The following is a 19377-nucleotide window of genomic DNA, read 5'->3' as shown; positions in this document are numbered from 1 at the left end:
CTCAGAATAGGAGTGCTGATCTAGGATCAGTTTTCCCAGTTAGATCATAATGAATAAGATTTTTTTCCTTCTGATTCTGATATGGACAGGGTGGACCTGGTCCTAGATCAGCACTCCAACTCTGAAACCCTGGTATCCTCCTCACTCACTCACTCACTCACTCACTCACTCACTCACTCACTCACTCACTCACTCACTCACTCACTCACTCACTCACTCACTCACTCACTCACTCACTCACTCACTCACTCACTCACTCACTCACTCACTCACTCACTCACTCACTCACTCACTCACTCACTCACTCACTCACTCACTCACTCACTCACTCACTCACTCACTCACCTGTGATGCTGATCTTGGCCAACCACTTGGAGGTGCCATCCAGTACGCTCTGTTTGATCTGCTTCATGTAGGTGACGTGAGTGGCTTTGACCATGGCAAACACCTCCTGGATCAGCTCAAAGATCTCCGGCTTGTTCCTCTCTCGGATCTTCATCCTGTCTTTTAGAACCATGATGATGTTCTGGGTTCTGTCCTCCGCCCCATGCTTAGAACTCTTCTCCGCTGCCCCTGGGGTAGACAAGAGAGATGAGGGTCAGATTTGATTTATTGAGTTACATGACAAATAAGGTCTATGTTGTATTATTCTACAGCAGGAATGGGCAACTGGTGGCATGTGGCCAGCGGCCCCCCTTTTGTAGGCCCCTGATTCAATTACCTAAAAATAAAAAATATATGAGTTTGGACACACCTACTCATTCAAGGGTTTTTCTTTATTTTTACTATTTTCTACATTGTAGAATAATAGTGAAGACATCAAAACTATTAAATAACACATATGGAATCATGTAGTAACCAAAGAAGTGTTACCCTTTGCTTTGATGACAACTTTGCACACTCTTGGCATCCCTCAACCAGCTTCATGAGGTAGTCACCTGGAATGCATTTCAATTAACTTACAATTAACATACATAGTATACAGTGTGATTTATCAATGAGTGCTCAGCAGTATCTGTAGACCTGTGAAACGTTCACGAAGAGTTGGAAAGGGGGAGAGGATCTCAAGGAAAGACAAATGGCTTTTAATTTTTTTAATTTATTTTTTAAAATTCAAATAAAAGATAGAGAGTGCCTGAGACTGCAGAGTGAGCGAATGGGAGGGAAGAGGACAAGGGGAGTGGGGTGAGAGATGTAGGAGAGATGAGAGAGGAGGGAAAAGTCTGAAGTATGACAGTCAAAGGGGAATGCCAGACAGCCATTTAACACTCTTATCCAAAGCAGCTTACAGTCTGTAGTATCCCACACAGTTTGTGTTGTTAGTTTATGTTTTATCATTATATTATGTTTTAGCACCAACTGAACAAAACTTTACCACTCACTGAGAAACGTTCAACATGGCTCTACTTACTTTGCAGGCAGTCAGCATTGAGTAGGTCCTGGCACTTATCGTGACATTTGACCCCGCACTCGGTGCACCTCATGCCCTGGCGGGCGATGCCCCACAGCAGCCCCTCACACTCATAGCAGTAGGTGGGTGTCGTGGCCGTCCACACCTCAAAGTTATGGGGCGTGGTGCAGGAGATGGGGTAGATCAGAGCCTGTAGGGTCTTCTTGTACACATGGCTCTTCTACAAGAGAGGAAAACGTAGAGGACATATATACAGAGTCAAAGAATTAGTGGAATCTATGACTACATGGAGAGAGGGAAAAAGTCCACTATATGGATATACTGAGAGTAGAGAAAAGAAAGAGCCAGAAACGCACCAGCTCCTCGTTATTGAGAGTGCTGGACGCCATAGCTGATGTGAACCCTGCCTTCCTGGAGTTCTGAGCCAGGGACTGAGGTAGGCCAGGCAGGGGACAGAAAGAAAGGAAGGAATTAATGACTGATTGAATGAAGAGATAAGATTAATATATAGTAGTTTTGTACATACTGCGATTGAAATACATTCAATAAGCACTTTTAAAACAAAGTGACAAGTTCGATTTTGCTCAAAGAAAGAAGTCTATTTCTCTTGCTACTTACTTTAATATATTTTAACATAGTTTGGAAGAAATTACATCTCATTAAGGCAACAGGTCACAAAGCAGTCCAGCTGTATTCTCCCCAAGTGTATACAAGAAACCAGGGGTCATGGGTATCTGGAATGAAGTGCTTCTCTACACAAATTGCTATTCCCCTTGAGAGCAAACAAAGCCAGTACGTCTTAACAACATTCTCTTTTCATTCGGAATCAGTCACGGTGTTACTCACCATAGCCTTTAGCAGTACAGATGGAGGAAGGAAGAAGCAGGAAGAGAAACAAGTGTTAAAAGGGCCATATGTCAAACAACTCTAGCCACAGTCACAAACATGGCGACAATAGAATAGGGGTGATTTCAAAACAGATACAGAGTGATCAATCGTGATGAAAGTGTCAAGAGACAGAAAGATCACTATATCAGGGAAGAGTTATTCATTTTGTTGATGGAATACTGGGTGGGGGGAAAGGAGGGAGGACATTTCCATTCATTTAGATCTAGACCTATTAATCACGTGCCACGTAAACAACCACAAAAATTGTGCTATCTAGAACCTAAAAGAGTTATTCAGCTGTCCCCATAGGATAACCCTTTGGAGAACCCTTTTTGGTTCCAGATAGAACCCTTTTGTGTTCCATGTATAAACCTTTTCACAGAGGGTTCTACATGGAACCCAAAAGGGTTCTACCTGGAAACTAAAAGGGTTCTACCTGGAACCAAAAAGGGTTCTACCTGGAACCAAAACGGGTTCTACCTGGAACCAAAAAGGGTTATCTTATGGGAACAGTCGAATAGCCCTTTTGGAGTGTAGAACAAAAGCCCTTAGGAACAAAGTGTAAAACTCCATATTTCCTTAACAATGATATGCAATGTTAAAGGATATACTCTATTTAAAACCCAGAGAGTTACAGGTGTAGGATTTCTAGCTAAAATATATATTCAAAATTTAGAAAGAGCGCTCTAATAGGCTACTTTGAAGCAATGTAAGACATGCCTCATTTGTATTAAAACATTCAGGTTTCAAACAATTAAGTATAACGTTTTCAAAATGCATACTGACTCCAGCTCATTGCAAAGTGGTGTGTGGTGTGCTAATGAAGCCTTCCTGCCCTTGCTGTTTGATACAGTGTTCATAACAACTGGAAACTCATACATCTCTGACTTCTGACTTCAGTGTGTTCAGGAGAACTGGGAACTGGCGAATAAACGAGCTCCGACTGGGAAAAATAGTTTTGAACGGTCGGTCATCCAACTCGGAATTGCAACTCGGGAATTCAGGCCTCTTTCTAAAGATCCGACTTTCCGACCTGAAGATCACTGACATCATGATTTGACCTCGTATCCTAGTTGTCTTGAAAGCACCACAGGCAGCAGCTCTTGCGCTTTCTGACAGATTTTCCACTCAAGGGCTCTGTATCTGTATGCTGGTTGCATGTGATAAATAAGATACATAACGAATATACTGTACATACACGCTAATTTAATTCCATACAATGATGCAAATTAACCTATAGACCGATAAGCACGACCAGTCCACCAATGAATAGGCTAAAAAGCATTATTTCACAATGGGATTTTTTCTTCTTCTCCCAGGACAATTGGCCTGTGCCAATTTTATTTATCGGCTTTACTATTTATTTTTTTATCGGACAAAAGCCGGCTATTACGGCTAATGGAAACGCTGGTGTGTGCATGTGTGCTTATGTATCTGCATCTCCATGTGTGTGTTCATTCTCGTGCAAGTGTGTGGGTTGTACAGTCTGACAGTGAACTGGATTCATAGAGACAAAGTACTGAGCTATTTAGTCCTGTATGGTAATTCTTCATTCAAGTGCGCGGTGGAGCTGAGCAGGCCTACAGCTTGTCAGAGCTATTCAATTCAAAGCCTGGAAGTCAGTTAAATTGGCAAGGGTGGATGGCACTAGGGGCTAGGTCATCTATTTAGTGTGAGTATAATAGCCTAGTTAGCAAAAGTGTGGGGTTACTTAGAAATGTCCTTGTTTTTGAAAGAAAAGCTACTTTTTTGTCCATTAAAATAACATAACATTTATCAGAAATACAGTGTAGACATTGTTAATGTTGTAAATTACTATTGTAGCTGGAAACGGCTGATTTTTTATGGAATATCTACATAGGCGTACAGAGGCTCATTATCAGCAACCATCACTCCTGTGTTCCAATGGCACGTTGTGTTAGCTAATCCAAGTTTATTATTTTAAAAGGCTAATTGATCATTAGAAAACCCTTTTTGCAATTATGTTAGCACAGCTGAAAATTGTTGTCCTGATTAAAGAAGCAATAAAACTGGCCTTCTTTAGACTAGTTGAGTATCTGGAGCATCAGCATTTGTGGGTTCGATTACAGGCTCAAAATGGCCAGAAACAAAGACCTTTCTTCTGAAACTCGTCAGTCTATTCTTGTTCTGAGAAATGAAGGTTAGTCCATGTGAGAAATGTGTACTACTCCCTTCACAGAACAGTGCAAACTGTCTCTAACCAGAATAGAAAGAGGAGTGGGAGGCCCCGGTGCACAACTGAGCAAGAGGACAAGTACATTAGAGTGTCTAGTTTGAGAAACAAATGGTAGCTTCATTAAATAGTACCCGCTACACCAGTCTCAACGTCAACAGTGAAGAGGCGACTCTGGGATGCTGGCCTTCTAGGCAGAGTTGCAAAGAAAAAGCCATATCTCAGACTGGCTAATAAAAAGAAAAGATTAAGATGGGCAAAAAACAGACACTGGACAGAGATATACAGGGGGATGTGCGTGAATAGCAACTTATGGAAAATAACAGCAGACTCGTACATTTCCTCAGCAAAAACAATGTACTGAGCAAATGTCAAATTGGCTTTTACCAAATTACCGTATGTCAGACCACGTATTCACCCTGCAGACTCTAATTGACAAACAAACAAATCAAAACAAAGTCTTCTCATGCTTCGTTGATTTAAAAAATCTTTTGACTCAATTTGGCATGAGGGTCTGCTATACAAATTGTTGGAAAGTGGTGTTGGGGGAAAAACATACAACATTTTAAAATCTAAGCACACAAACAACAAGTGTGCCTTTAAAATGTGCAAAAAAAAAACACAGTTCGTTCCACAGGGCCGGGGGGTGAGACAGGGATGCAGCTTAAGCCCCACCCTCTTCAACATATATATCAACAAATTGGCGAGGGCACTAGAACAGTCTGCAGCACCCGGCCTCATCCTACTAGAATCTGAGGTCAAATATCTACTGTTTGTTGATGATCTGGTGCATCTGTCCCCAACCAAGGAGGGCCTACAGCAGCAGCCTACAGATTCTGTCTGACCTGGTCCCTGACAGTAAATCTCAGTAAGACACAAATAATGGTGTTCCAAAAAATGTCCAGTTGCCAGGACCACAAATACATATTCCATCTAGACAACGTTGACCTAGAGCACACAAAAAACGATACATACCTCTTCCTAAACATCAGCCCCACATGTAACTTCCATAAAGCTGTGAATGAGAGACAAGGCAAGAAGGGCCTTCTATGCCATCAAAATGAACGTACAATTCGACATACCAATTAGGATCTGGCTAAAAATACTTGAATAAGTTATAGAACCCATTGCCCTTTATGGTTGTGAGGTCTGGGGTCCGCTCACCATCCAAGAATTCACAAAATGGGACAAACACCAAATTGAGACTCTGCATGCAGAATTCTGCAAAAGTATCCTCAGTGTTCAACGTAAAACACCAAATAATGCATGCAGAGCAGAATTAGGCCAATACCCGCTAATTATCAAAATCCAGAAAAGAGCCATTAAATTCTACAACCACCTAAAAGGAAGCGATTCCCAAACCTTCCATAACAAAGCCATCACCTACTGAGAAAGGAACTTGGAGAAGAACCCCCTAAGCAAGCTGGTCCTGGGGCTCTGTTCACAAACACAAACAGACTCCACAGAGCCCCAGGACAGCGACACATTTAGACCCAACCAAATCATGAGAAAACAAAAGATAATTACTTGACACATTGGAAAGATTACACAGACCCACAAAGAATTTGAAAACAAATACAATTTTGATAAACTCCCATATCTATTGGGTGAAATACCACAGTGTGCAATCACAGCAGCAAGATTTGTGAGCCGTTGCCACAAGAAAAGGGCAACCAGTGAAGAACAAACACCATTGTATATACAATCTATGTTTATGTTTATTTATTGTCCCTTTTGTGAGTAATGTTTACTGTCATTTTTTTATTGTTAATTTCACTATTATTATCTATTTAATTTGCTTTGGCAATGTAATCATATGTTTCCCATGCCAATAAAGCCCCTTAAATTGAAATTGATATGAGAGAGAGAGAGAGCGAGAGAGAGAGAGAGAGAGAAAGAGAGAGAGAGAGAGAGAGAGAGGAGTGAATATCGAGTAAAATACATTTAGTATATGGTCAGAACTTACACTGACCAGGTCCCTGACCAGAGGCATGGCTTTCCTCTTGCGGAGGTCCGGCATGCTGTCGATGCTATACAGCGCACCACCCACCCTGCATGGGGAGAAACCACACAAACACAGCACTCTTGTTATCACAACATCTTCATCCCCACAAAATCCTCATTACCACAACATCCTCATCACCACACCGTCCTCATCCCCACAAAATCCTCATTACCACAACATCCTCATCACCACACCGTCCTCATCCCCACAACATTCACCACCACTGACATACGTGACCCGATTCAGGAAACTAGGCGTATGCCGCAAGTCACGACTTCACAGGAGAGCTGTTTGAACTTTTATTTTTTTAATCAAAATGCGTTTTTTGGCATAAATGCCATCTCAACTAGTCTCGAACATGTGAACTTTCATGTGCCTTAATATCAAGCTTGTATGCCATCTATAAATACGAATAAAATGGTTAAATTACGAGCCTAGTTGGTTTAGCCACAGAAAAAGTGAGCTAGCCATGTTTGGCTGAGATAATGAGTGGACTGGACATGCCGAGAGATGAGTTTGGATTGGTCTGCCATATAGCACGTGTCTGTCTATTGGAGCTGGTCAGTATGTCTAGGTAATTGTGTCAAACGCGTCTTTAAAAAAATGTGTTGTGTAGTAAAACGGCATAAACCTAATTTCAAGTTAAAGTGTACTGTTTGCTAGCTAACGTTATGTGTATGCTCTCCACTTTCTGGAGGACCGAGTTTTGAAATCAGTGGAATTCGAGTATGATAGCTAAGGAGATGGAGAAAACTTCAGTCTGGATTACATCATCAAACTAAACTAAGGGCAACCATGTATGGCATCAGACAGGAAATGCGTCCAACCATGATGTATACTGGTAAGATACGTAGTCTAGCTAGCAACATTTTCAGATATTACACGTTTCTAATTTTGACAAAGTGGTTTCATTTCAAGTGTACTGTTAGCTAGCTAACGTTAGCAGGCTGGGTCGCTAGCTAACATTGTGTATGATCTTATTATTCGTATCTCAGACACACTTGCTTGACTAGCCATAGAACCTGGGTGGTTAGCTACCTGCAGATTCATGCAGGGTAGTAACGGTGTGATTATGGTCCATTGTTTAGCTAGCTAGCTAGCTACATGTCTTAACAAAAGACTCCACTCTAATTTTGACAAAGTATTTTCATTTCAAGTTAGTGTACTATTAGCTAGCTAGCTAACGTTAGCTGGCTGGCTCGCTAACTAACGTTATGTTATGCGTTGGGATTCATTGTTTACCTAGCTAGCTACATGTCTTAACAAAAGACTCCACTCTAATTTTGACAAAGTATTTTCATTTCAAGTTAGTGTACTATTAGCTAGCTAGCTAACGTTAGCTGGCTGGCTGGCTCGCTAACTAACGTTACGTCATGCGTTGGGATTCATTGTTTACCTAGCTCGCTATCTAGCTACATTTCGCAACAAAAGACTCTCGTTTTAGTGTGCCAGAGCGCAGAATAACTGATTAATTTTTGAACGCTCAACACCCGTTGAATATGTCCAGTGTCAGTAAATGTCAGCAACAAAGCGTAATTCAATTGTTGCCAGCAGCACTGTTAGTCACCACTGCTCTGTGTAACATGAAAACTGCCTAACCAGCTCTGCTAGGGGGAGTAAAATGGTCAGAGTGGGGTGTTCTCTCATTATATGTCTGGAAGTAGCTAGCCAATGTTAGCTTGGGTGCTTGACTGCGGTCAGAGCTTTCAGAACAACCCTACTTATTGGCCAGAGCGTCCGGTGTGCGGTCTGAATGCGAAACGCTCTGAATTTACAAATGGACAATCTGACAGCACAGTTGCAGTCACCAACGCTCTGGAAAACATACTGTAACAGCCTAGCCAGCTCTGCTAGGGCGAGTATGTTCAGTGAGCTGTTCTCTCTTTTAAATGTCTGGAAGTAGCTGGCAAGTTAGTACAGAATACACAGATCAACCCTTAAAGAGATGGGTGCAGCTAAGGCTTAAGAGGGTTTGAACAATGCTGAATGGGTGTAGACAAAGAAGGACTCTCCAATAGTTGTACCAAAACATTGAATGATGGTTTTCTCAAAAGTGAGTTTACAAGTTGATCTACTTTCAAAGCAGAATTACTTTCCCATTGTTTCCTCAAATGCAGTGTATGATATACCATTTTGTAGCTCAGAGTCTCCACATTTATCCAATGTAAAAAACAGAATTTAAATGTTGCTACATAAGACCGAATCCAGGTGGTGAGTCACACATAGACACACTGGAAATGAGAGAAACAGATCCTCTAACTTGGTGCCAGATCCGTTTCGGCTGTATAGCCATGTTTGTATGACAATGACCATAAGCAACGCAGGTAGCCTAGTGGTTAGAGTGTTGTGCCAATAACCGGAAGGTTGCTGGATTGAATCCTTGAGCTGATAAGGTAAAAACCTGTTGTTCTGTCCTTGAACAAGGCAGTTAACCCACTGATCCCTGGGCGCCAAAGACGTGGATGTCAATTATGGCAGCCCCCCGCACCTCTCTGACTTAGAGGGGTTGGGTTAAATGCGGAAGACACATTTCAGTTGAATGCATTCAGTTGTACAACTGACTAGGTATCCCCCTTTCCCTAACAGATCTGGGACCAACTTAACTTCAACTATTTAATCAAAATATCATGCAGTTCTGTATTATTCCATGTTGTGAAGCTTTATAGCTCATCACTAAGCTAAGGACCATCACTAAGCTAAGGACTCCAACACCATCATTAAGTTTGCAGACAACACAACGGTGGTAGGCCTGATCACTTACAACAATGATCACTTACAACTCCTATAGGGAGGAGGTCAGAGAAGTTGCAGTGTGGTGCCAGGAAAACAACCTCTCCCTTAACGTGATCAAGACAAAGGAGATGATCGTGAACTACAGGAAAACGAGGCCCGAGCACGCCCCCATTCACATCGATGGGGCTGTAGTGGAGCAGGTCGAGAGCTTCAAATTCCTAGGTGTCCACATCCCTAAGGAATTATCATGGTCCACACACACCAACACAGTCGTGAAGAGGGCACAACAACGCCTATTCCCCCTCAAGAGACTGAAAAGATTTAGAATGGGTCGTCAGATCTTCAAAAAGTTCTACAGCTGCGCCATCGAGAGCATCCTGACTGGTTGCATCACCGCCTGGTATGGCAACTGCTTGGCATCCGACCGCAAGGCGCTACAGAGGGTAATGCGTACGGCCCAGTACATCACTGGGGCCAAGCATCCTACCATCCAGGACCTCTATACCAGGCTGTGTCAGAGAAAGACTCCAGCCACCCTAGTCATAGACTGTTCTCTCTGCTACCGCACGGCAAGTGGTACCGGAGCGCCAAGTCTAGGTCCAAAAGGCTCCTGAACAGCTTCTACACTGAAGCCATAAGACTGCTGAACAGTTAATCAAATGGCTACTCTGACTATTTGCATTGACCCCCCCATTTGTTTATGTTGCTGCTACTCGTTGTTTATTATCTATACATAGTCACTTTACCCCTACCTGCAGTACATGTACATATTACCTCAATTACATCGACTAACCTGTACCCTCGCACATTGACTCAGTACTGGTACCCCCTGTATATAGCCTCGTTATTGTTATTTTATTGTGTTACTTTCTTTTTACTTTGAGTTTATTTAGTAAATATTTTCTTAACTCTTTTTTTTATTGCATTGTAGGGTTACAGACTTATAAGTAAGCATTTCACGGTAAGGTCTACACCTGTTGTATTTGGAGCATGTGACAAATACAATTTGATTTGATTAATATTGGTTTATTCTGATCCCCATTAGCTTTTGCAGAAGCAGCAGCTATTCTTCCTGGGGTCCACGAAAAAACACACAACATGACAAGTAACAAAACACTGATACACTGATAGACAAGGACAGTCACACAAATGTAGAATACAATGATACAAATAATACAACTACCACAACTATTATCAAAACAAATAAAATAAAATTTTATTGGTCACATACACATGTTTAGCAGATGTTATTGGTCAAATACACATGTTTAGCAGATGTTATTGGTCACATACACATGTTTAGCAGATGTTATTGGTCACATACACATGTTTAGCAGATGTTATTGGTCACATACACATGTTTAGCAGATGTTATTGGTCACATACACATGTTTAGCAGATGTTATTGGTCACATACACATGTCTAGCAGATGTTATTGGTCACATACACATGTTTAGCAGATGTTATTGGTCACATACACATGTCTAGCAGATGTTATTGGTCACATACACATGTCTAGCAGATGTTATTGGTCACATACACATGTCTAGCAGATGTTATTGGTCACATACACATGTTTAGCAGATGTTATTGGTCACATACACATGTTTAGCAGATGTTATTGGTCACATACACATGTTTAGCAGATGTTATTGGTCACATACACATGTTTAGCAGATGTTATTGGTCACATACACATGTTTAGCAGATGTTATTGGTCACATACACATGTCTAGCAGATGTTATTGGTCACATACACATATTTAGCAGATGTTATTGGTCACATACACATATCTAGCAGATGTTATTGGTCACATACACATGTTTAGCAGATGTTATTGGTCACATACACATGTCTAGCAGATGTTATTGGTCACATACACATGTTTAGCAGATGTTATTGGTCACATACACATGTCTAGCAGATGTTATTGGTCACATACACATGTTTAGCAGATGTTATTGGTCACATACACATGTCTAGCAGATGTTATTGGTCACATACACATATCTAGCAGATGTTATTGGTCACATACACATATCTAGCAGATGTTATTGGTCACATACACATGTTTAGCAGATGTTATTGGTCACATACACATGTCTAGCAGATGTTATTGGTCACATACACATGTTTAGCAGATGTTATTGGTCACATACACATGTCTAGCAGATGTTATTGGTCACATACACATGTCTAGCAGATGTTATTGGTCAAATACACATGTCTAGCAGATGTTATTGGTCACATACACATGTTTAGCAGATGTTATTGGTCAAATACACATGTTTAGCAGATGTTATTGGTCACATACACATGTTTAGCAGATGTTATTGGTCACATACACATGTCTAGCAGATGTTATTGGTCAAATACACATGTTTAGCAGATGTTATAGCGGGTGTAGAGAAATGCTTGTGCTTCTAGCTCCAACACTGCAGTAATATCTAACAGTTTCCCAACATATACCCAAAATACACGTAAATCTAAGTAAGGAATGGATTAAGAATATATATACAGTTGAAGTCGGAAGTTTACATACACTTAGGTTGGAGTCATTAAAACTTGTTTTTCAACCACTCCACAAATTTCTTGTTAACAATCTATAGTTTTGGCAAGTCGGTTAGGACATCTACTTTGTGCATGACACAAGTAATTTTCCCAACAATTGTTTACAGACAGATTATTTCACTTATAACTCAATGTATCACAATTCCAGTGGGTCAGCAGTTGACTGTGCTTTTAAACAGTTTGGGAAATTCCAGAAAATGATGTCATGGCTTTAGAAGCTTCTAATAGGCTAATTGAAATAATTGGAGTTAATTGGAGGTGTATCTGTGGATGTATTTCAAGGCCTACCTTCAAACTCAGTGCCACTTTGCTTGACATCATGGGAAAATCAAAAGAAATCAGCCAAGACCTCAGAAAAAAAATTGTGGACCTCCACAAGTCTGGTTCATCCTTGGGAGCAATTTCCAAACGCCTGAAGGTACCACATTCATCTGTACAAACAATAGAATGCAAGTATAAACACCATGGCCGTCATACCGCTCAGGAAGGAGACGCGTTCTGTCTCCTAGAGATGAACGTACTTTGTTGCGAAAAGTGCAATCAATCCCAGAACAACAGCAAAGGACCTTTTGAAGATGCTGGAGGAAACAGGTACAAAAGTATCTATATCCACAGTAAAAAAAGTCCTATATTGACATAACCTGAAAGGCCGCTCAGCATGGAAGAAGCCACTGCTCCAAAACCGCCACAAAAAAGCCAGACGACGGTTTGCAACTGCACATGGGGACAAAGATCGTACTTTTTGGAGAAATGACCTCTAGTCTGATGAAACAAAAATAGAACTGTTTGGCCATAATTACCATCATTATGTTTGGAGGAAAAAGGGGGAGGTTTGCAAGCCGAAGAACACCATTCCAACCGTGAAGCACAGGGGTGGAAGCATCATGTTGTGGGGGTGCTTTGCTGCAGGAGGGACTGGTGCACTTCACAAAATAAATGGCATCATGAGGGAGGAAAATGATGTGTATATATTGAAGCAACATCCCAAGACATCAATCAGGAAGTTAAAGCTTGGTCGCAAATGTGTCTTCCAAATGGACAATGACCCCAAGCATACTTCCAAAGTTGTGGCAAAATGGCATAAGGACAACAAAGTCAAGATATTGGAGTGGCCATCACAAAGCCCTGACCTCAATCCCATAGAAAATTTGTGGGCAGAACTGAAAAAGCGTGTGCGAGCAAGGAGGCCTACAAACCTGACTCCGTTACACCAGTTCTGTCAGGAGGAATGGGCCAAAATTCACCCAACTTATTGTGGGAAGCTGTGGAAGGCTACCCGAAATGTTTTACCCAAGTTAAACAATTTAAAGGCAATGCTACCAAATACTAATTGAGTGTATGTAAACTTCTGACCCACTGGGAATGTGATGAAAGAAATAAAAGCTGAAATAAATGATTCTCTCTACTATTATTCTGACATATAACATTCTTAAAATAAAGTGGTGATCCTAACTGACCTAAAACAGGGAATTTTTACTAGGAATAAATTTCCGAAATTGTGAAAACTGAGTTTAAATGTATTTGTCTAGGTGTATGTAAACTTCCGACTTCAACTGTACATATATGTCAGAGTGGCATTGGACTAAGATACGGTGGCATAGTATAGAGTACAGTATATGCATATGAGATGGGTGATGTAATATTTACACACAATTAAAGTGACTAAGATACCGTACAATAGAGTACAGTTTACACATATGAGATGAGGAATGCAAGACACGGATACATTATTAAAGTGGTTGGTGTTTCATTTCCTTAAAGTGGCCAGTGATTCCTAATCTATGTCTATAGGCAGCAGCCTCTGATGTGCTGGAGAGGGCTGTTTAACAGTCAGTTGTGTAGTACAGAATACAATACAGTATATACACATATGAAATGTGTGATGCAATATGTAAGCTCAATTTAAAAGTGACTTAGATTCTGTAGAATAGTGTGGAGTGCAGTTTATACATATGAGATGAGTAATGCTTGATACGGAACATTATTAAAGTGGCTAGTGATCCATTTCTAAAAGTGGCCAGGGATTCCTAATCTATGTCTATAGGCAGCCGCCTCTGATGTGCTAGTTTAACAGTCTGATGGCCTTGAGATAGAAGCTGTTTTTCAGTCTCTTGTTCCCAGCTTTGATGCACCTGTACTGACCTCGCCTTCTGGATGATAGTGGGGTGAACAGGCAGTGGCTCGGGTGGTTGTTGTCAGTGATGATCTTTTTGGCCTTCTTATGGCATTGGGTGCTGTAGGTCTCCTGGAGGGCGGGAAGTTTGACCCCAGTGATGCGTTGGGCAGACCGCACCACCATCTGGAGAGCTTTGCGGTTGTGTGCGGTGCAGTTGCCGTACCAGGCGGTGTTACAGCCTGACAGGATGCTCTCAATTGTGCATCTGTAGAAGTTTGTGAGGGTTTTGGGTGACAAGCCAAATTTCTTCAGCCTCCTGAGGTTGAAGAGGCGCTGTTGCGCCTTCTTCACCACACTGTCTGTGTGGGTGGACCATTTCAGTTTGTCAGTGATGTGTATGCCGAGGAACTTGAAGCTTTCCACCTTTTCCACTGCGGTCCCATCGATGTGGATAGGGAGGTCCTCCCTCTACTGTTTCTGCTGTTTCCTGAAGTCCACGATCATCTCCTTAGTTTTGTTGACGTTGAGTGAGAGGTTATTTTCCTGGCATCACACTCCCAGAGCCTTCACCTCCTCTCTGTAGGCTGTCTCATCATTGTTGGTAATCAAGCCTACTACTGTTGTGTCAACTGCAAACTTGTTGATTGAGTTGGAGGCGTGCTTGGCCACACAGTCATGGGTGAACAGGGAGTACAGGAGGGGGCTGAGCACACACCCTTGTGGGGCCCCAGTGTTGAGAATCAGTGAAGCGGAGGTGTTGTTTCCTACCTTCACCACCTTGGTGCGACCCGTCAGGAGGTCCAGAACCCAGTTGCACAGGGCAGGGTTCAGACACAGGGACTCGAGTCGTTGAACTGGGACTCAACCTTGCCCCTTTATCAATGTTTAGCCTGCTTGATAGCTTTGCGGAGGGAATAACTTCACTTTTTTTATTCCTCCATATTCCCAGTCTTCTTGCCGCGCTTTCAGTTTTGCGCGAATGCTCCCATCTATCCACGGTTTCTGGTTGGGGTAGGTTTTAATAGTCACAGTGGGTACAACATCTCCTATGCACTTCCTGATAAACTCATTCACCGTATCAGTACTTGTGTCGATATTATTTTCTGATGCTACTCTGAACATATCCCAGTCCACGTGATCAAAACAATCTTGAAGCGTGGATTCCGATTGGTCAGACCAGCATTGAATAGTCCTTACCACAGGTGCTTCCTGTTTGAGTGTCTGCCTATGGGAGGGGAAGAGCAAGATGGAATCGTGGTCCGATTGGAGGGCGGGGGAGGGCCTTATATGCATTCTGGAAGGTAGTATACCAACGGTCGAGCGTTTTAGCAGTTTGAGTACAACAATCAATATGTTGATAGAATTTCGGGGGCCTTTTCCTCAAATTTACTTTGTTAAAATACCCAGCTACAATAAATGCAGCCTCAGGATATGTGGTTTCCAGTTTGCATAAAGTCCAGTGGAGTTCTTTGAGGGCCGTCGTGGTATCCTCTTGGGGGGGGGATATAGACCGCTGTGGCTAATATTGATGAAAATTATCTTGGGAGAAAGTACGGTCAGAATCTGATTGTGAGATATTCTAGATCTTGTGAACAGATGGACTTGAGTTCCTGTATGTTATCACAGTTACACCATAAGTCGCTAATCATTAAACATATACCTCCACCCTTCCCGGAGAGATGTTTGTTCCTGTCGCTGCAATGTACTGAGAACCCAACTGGCTTTACAGAGTTAGACAGTACATTTTGAGAGAGCCATGTTCCTGTGAAGCAGAGTATGTTACAATCCCTGGAGTCTCTATGAAAAGCAACTCTCGCCTTGAGCTCATCAATTTTATTATCCAGAGAATGGACATTAGTGAGTAAATTACTCAGGAGTGGTGGGTGGTGTGCACGCTTCCTAAATCGGACCAGAATACCGCCTTGAGTACCTCTTCTTTGCCGGTGTTGTTTTGGGGCAGCCTCTGGAATAAGTTAAATTGCTCTGGGGAGAGAAAACAAGGGATCCGCTCCAGGGAAGTTGTAATCCTGGTTGTAATTCTGGAATTTCTGGTGAGCTACCGCCGCTCTAATATCCAATAGTTCTTCCCGGCTGTATGTAATGACACAAAACAATTCCTGAGCTAATAATGTAAAAATAGTACAAAAACAAGCAAAATACTGCAGAGTTGCTTAAGAGCTAGTCGCGATGCTGCCATCTCCATTGGCGCAATCATCCGTCGGCGCCATCATTAGGCCATCATTATACAGCTATTATCATGTACGTTGGTGTGATAGTGACAGACACTTACCCTGCTGATAGCAACAGGGAGCAAATCCCAATGGACTCCCCCCGAGCCTGTGGAGAGAGGGGGGAGACATGTGGAGGAGTGATTGGCACATAGTACCCCTGGAAATGTTTTTATTAGGTCTACTACATCACACCCCTAGCTGTCTGTCTGTAGCTGTCTGTCTGTAGCTGTCTGTCTGCCCCTAGCTGTCTGCCTGCCCCTAGCTGTCTGCCTGCCCCTAGCTGTCTGTCTGCCCCTAGCTGTCTGTCTGCCCCCAGCTGTCTGCCCCCAGCTGTCTGCCCCTAGCTGTCTGCCTCTAGCTGTCTGCACCTAGCTGTCTGCACCTAGCTTTCTGCCCCTAGCTGTCTAACTGTTAGTTACAACGATGGAGTCGTGACACAAGGCTAGTCAGTTTGTTATCTAGTCTACCCCAGTTTGTTACTATAAAATCAAGAAAGATGTGTTTCATTGGGGAAAAAAACAAACCATAATGTCAGCCATAAAACACAGGAGAGAGACAAGAGAGCGTTATCGGGGGTGATTTCGCTGTCCATTGACATTAGTCGGGAGGCCTTTGTGTTTGAAGGCCATGGTTGAAAGTGGATTTGTGACAGATCCTTATCTGAGCTAACATTCCAGTAATTGTATCTGTGCTCTTTTTCTCTCTGTGTGTTTAGAGCATGACACAACACTGACATTCACGTCATCATCACTCACAGCACTCATGACCAACCACAAACACACCCACCTGGCAGTCGGCTCCAGCCCTGGCCAATCAGAACGGACAACATTCAAATTGCTACGGAAGTGGCAAAAAATCAAACAAACGTGGATAAACAAAAACACATTATCTTAACAACATAAAGCTGGGCAAAATGAACCACAGGATTACAATTTACAGAGTAATAGAAGGTGACATGAATGACAGACCACCAAAGGATTGAGAAGTGAATGAAAGAAAGCTGAAAGGGCAAAGATGTCAGAAGAGAAACCTCAGGGCAGGGACATATGAAGGAGTGACAGCATTATGGCGAGAAACAAAGAGAGCAGCCACATGGTTTCCATACACATCCACGTGCACACATACACATACACACACAAGCATGCACACACACACACACACACATGCACACACACACACACACACACACACACACACACACACACATACACATACACACAGGCTGTCTCACCCGCTGCAGCTGTAGTCGGACCTTGCTGCAGAGCCGTTGCCAGTTGGCCCTAGCCCTGTCTGAACCAGGCTCCATGATGGGCCTCTGATAGCTGGGAGAGGAATTTACAAGAGCATTCAGACTGGAGCTCATTCATCGTGAAGATATTTACATGTTAGAAAATAACATAACTTTTTTTATAGGCAGTAATGGCTAGTAACGGATACTAATAAAACTGTAGAATAATGTATTGTGTATATGTAGTGTGTATATAGTATGTAGTGTATATGTATTGTGTATATGTAGTGTATATGTTGTGTGTATGTAGTGTGTATAAGTAGTAAATGTCATCTGCATACAGTATTTAGTGTATATGTAGGCTATATACAGTATGTAGTGTGTATACAGTATGTAGTGTGTATATGTAGTGTGTATACAGTATGTAGTGTGTATATGTAGTGTGTATGTAGTGTGTATATGTAGAAGATGTAGGGAAGTGAATACTTGTTATAGTATTATATGAGAAGGTGCTCTGGCTACATTACACACTCTTAGAAAAAAAGGTGCTATCTAGAACCTAAAAGGGTTCTTCGGTTGTCCCCATAGGATAAACCCTTTGAAGAACCTTTTTTGGTTCCAGGTAGAACCAGTTTGATTCCAGGTAGAAGCCTTTAGGTTCCATGTAGAACCATTTTTGGTTCCAGGTGGAACCCTTTTGGAACTGTTTTTTTCTAAGAGTGCAGTAGGGGAGGTTTCACCTGACGCCCGGGGTCTCGATCTTCTCTGGGGGGACTTCTGCTGGGAGGCTCTCTACGACAGGGACCTCCTCCTCTAAAGTCAGAGGCTTCTCCACTTGGATGTCTAGGTGGATGTCATCCAGGGCATCAGACACCGGAGGCTGGGTATCTGGAGCAGGGGGCTGGGCTGTGGGCGCCGGGGGCTGGATGAGGGATGGATGGATCATTGGGGTGAAGGTAGGCTTGGTGGAGGCTGTGGTGACAGGGGGCTGGAAAGGGAGCATTGGGTGGGCTTGAGTGGTGGGGGACAGGGAAGAGGGAACCAGGGTGAGGGGTTGTGGCTGCTGCTCTCTCAGGGAGGCCTGTTTCTCCAGAGGAGGCCTGGCAATGGAGGCCTTGGGGGCCAGCGTGGAAGCCGTGCTTGTAGGGGAGGGGGTGTAGTGCAGCTCCTCGCTTAGCGTGCTGTCCATCTCTTCCTCCTCCTCTCTCTCATAGTCGTACTCCCCCTCTCCATCTTCGGGCTCATAAAGCTCACCCTCCTCCTCGTCATCTTTGATGTAGCCCCCCTCGTCACTGTACACCTCTTCGGGTGCGTCGGGATCCCAGCCGTAGCTGACAGAGGAGTGACAGGAGTGGTAGGCGTCGTTCTCATCGTAGAGCTCCACAGAGCCCCTCGTGTTCCCCTCGACCTCTGGGCCAAACTCCTCACTGAGCTGGGAGCTGCCTTGACTCAGCTCCCCGGAGGAGGCATAGTGACTGCTGCCTGTAGGACTGTAGACACATGGACCACAGTCAGATACACAGACACACAAGCAGACTGTAACAAAAGTAACATGTTACCCCCATCATTGCTTGTCACTGTGGCACACCATAGGAGGACGCAGAGGAGCCACAGCCACACAGAACACACTAATACTTCAACACTGCAACTCACATCAATGTGGCACAATTGTTCCCCTATGCCTCCAGACTGGGGATGAAACACTATAAACACTAAAGAACCAAAGTGGCCCCATAGACGGCATGTTAAGGTGACATATTGGGATAAGGAGCCAGAGTGGGGACCAGAGGGCATGTTAACCTTTTCTCAATAGGGAGTGCTGTTTTCACTTTGTAAAAATTCGCTCCCAAATTAGACTGCCTCGTACTCAATTTTTGCTCGTACAATATGCATATTATTATTACTATTGGATAGAAAACACTCTCTAGTTTCTAAAACCGTTTGAATTATATCTGTGAGTAAAACAGAACTCAAGTTGGAGCAAACTTCCTGTCAGGA

General features: G+C 42.9%; 1 protein-coding gene across 1 annotated transcript in view; it reads right to left on the bottom strand.

Moving 5' to 3' along the window:
- The window catches only part of LOC120052036 (protein unc-13 homolog A-like), an 82951-nt gene that overhangs the window by 30534 nt on the left and 33040 nt on the right, over positions 1-19377 (bottom strand). The window contains exons 10-16 of the mRNA XM_038998901.1: positions 18120-18869; positions 17383-17473; positions 16211-16257; positions 6466-6544; positions 1768-1842; positions 1412-1631; positions 346-573 (exon numbers count right to left, since the gene is read on the bottom strand). Of these exons, the coding sequence (XP_038854829.1) occupies positions 346-573; positions 1412-1631; positions 1768-1842; positions 6466-6544; positions 16211-16257; positions 17383-17473; positions 18120-18869 (1490 nt within the window). The remainder of the gene's footprint in view (positions 1-345; positions 574-1411; positions 1632-1767; positions 1843-6465; positions 6545-16210; positions 16258-17382; positions 17474-18119; positions 18870-19377) is intronic.

This window comes from Salvelinus namaycush, chromosome 8, assembly GCF_016432855.1.
Source record: "Salvelinus namaycush isolate Seneca chromosome 8, SaNama_1.0, whole genome shotgun sequence".
In the NCBI taxonomy this organism is placed as follows: domain Eukaryota; kingdom Metazoa; phylum Chordata; class Actinopteri; order Salmoniformes; family Salmonidae; genus Salvelinus; species Salvelinus namaycush.
This window is presented reverse-complemented; position numbering and strand designations above follow the sequence as displayed.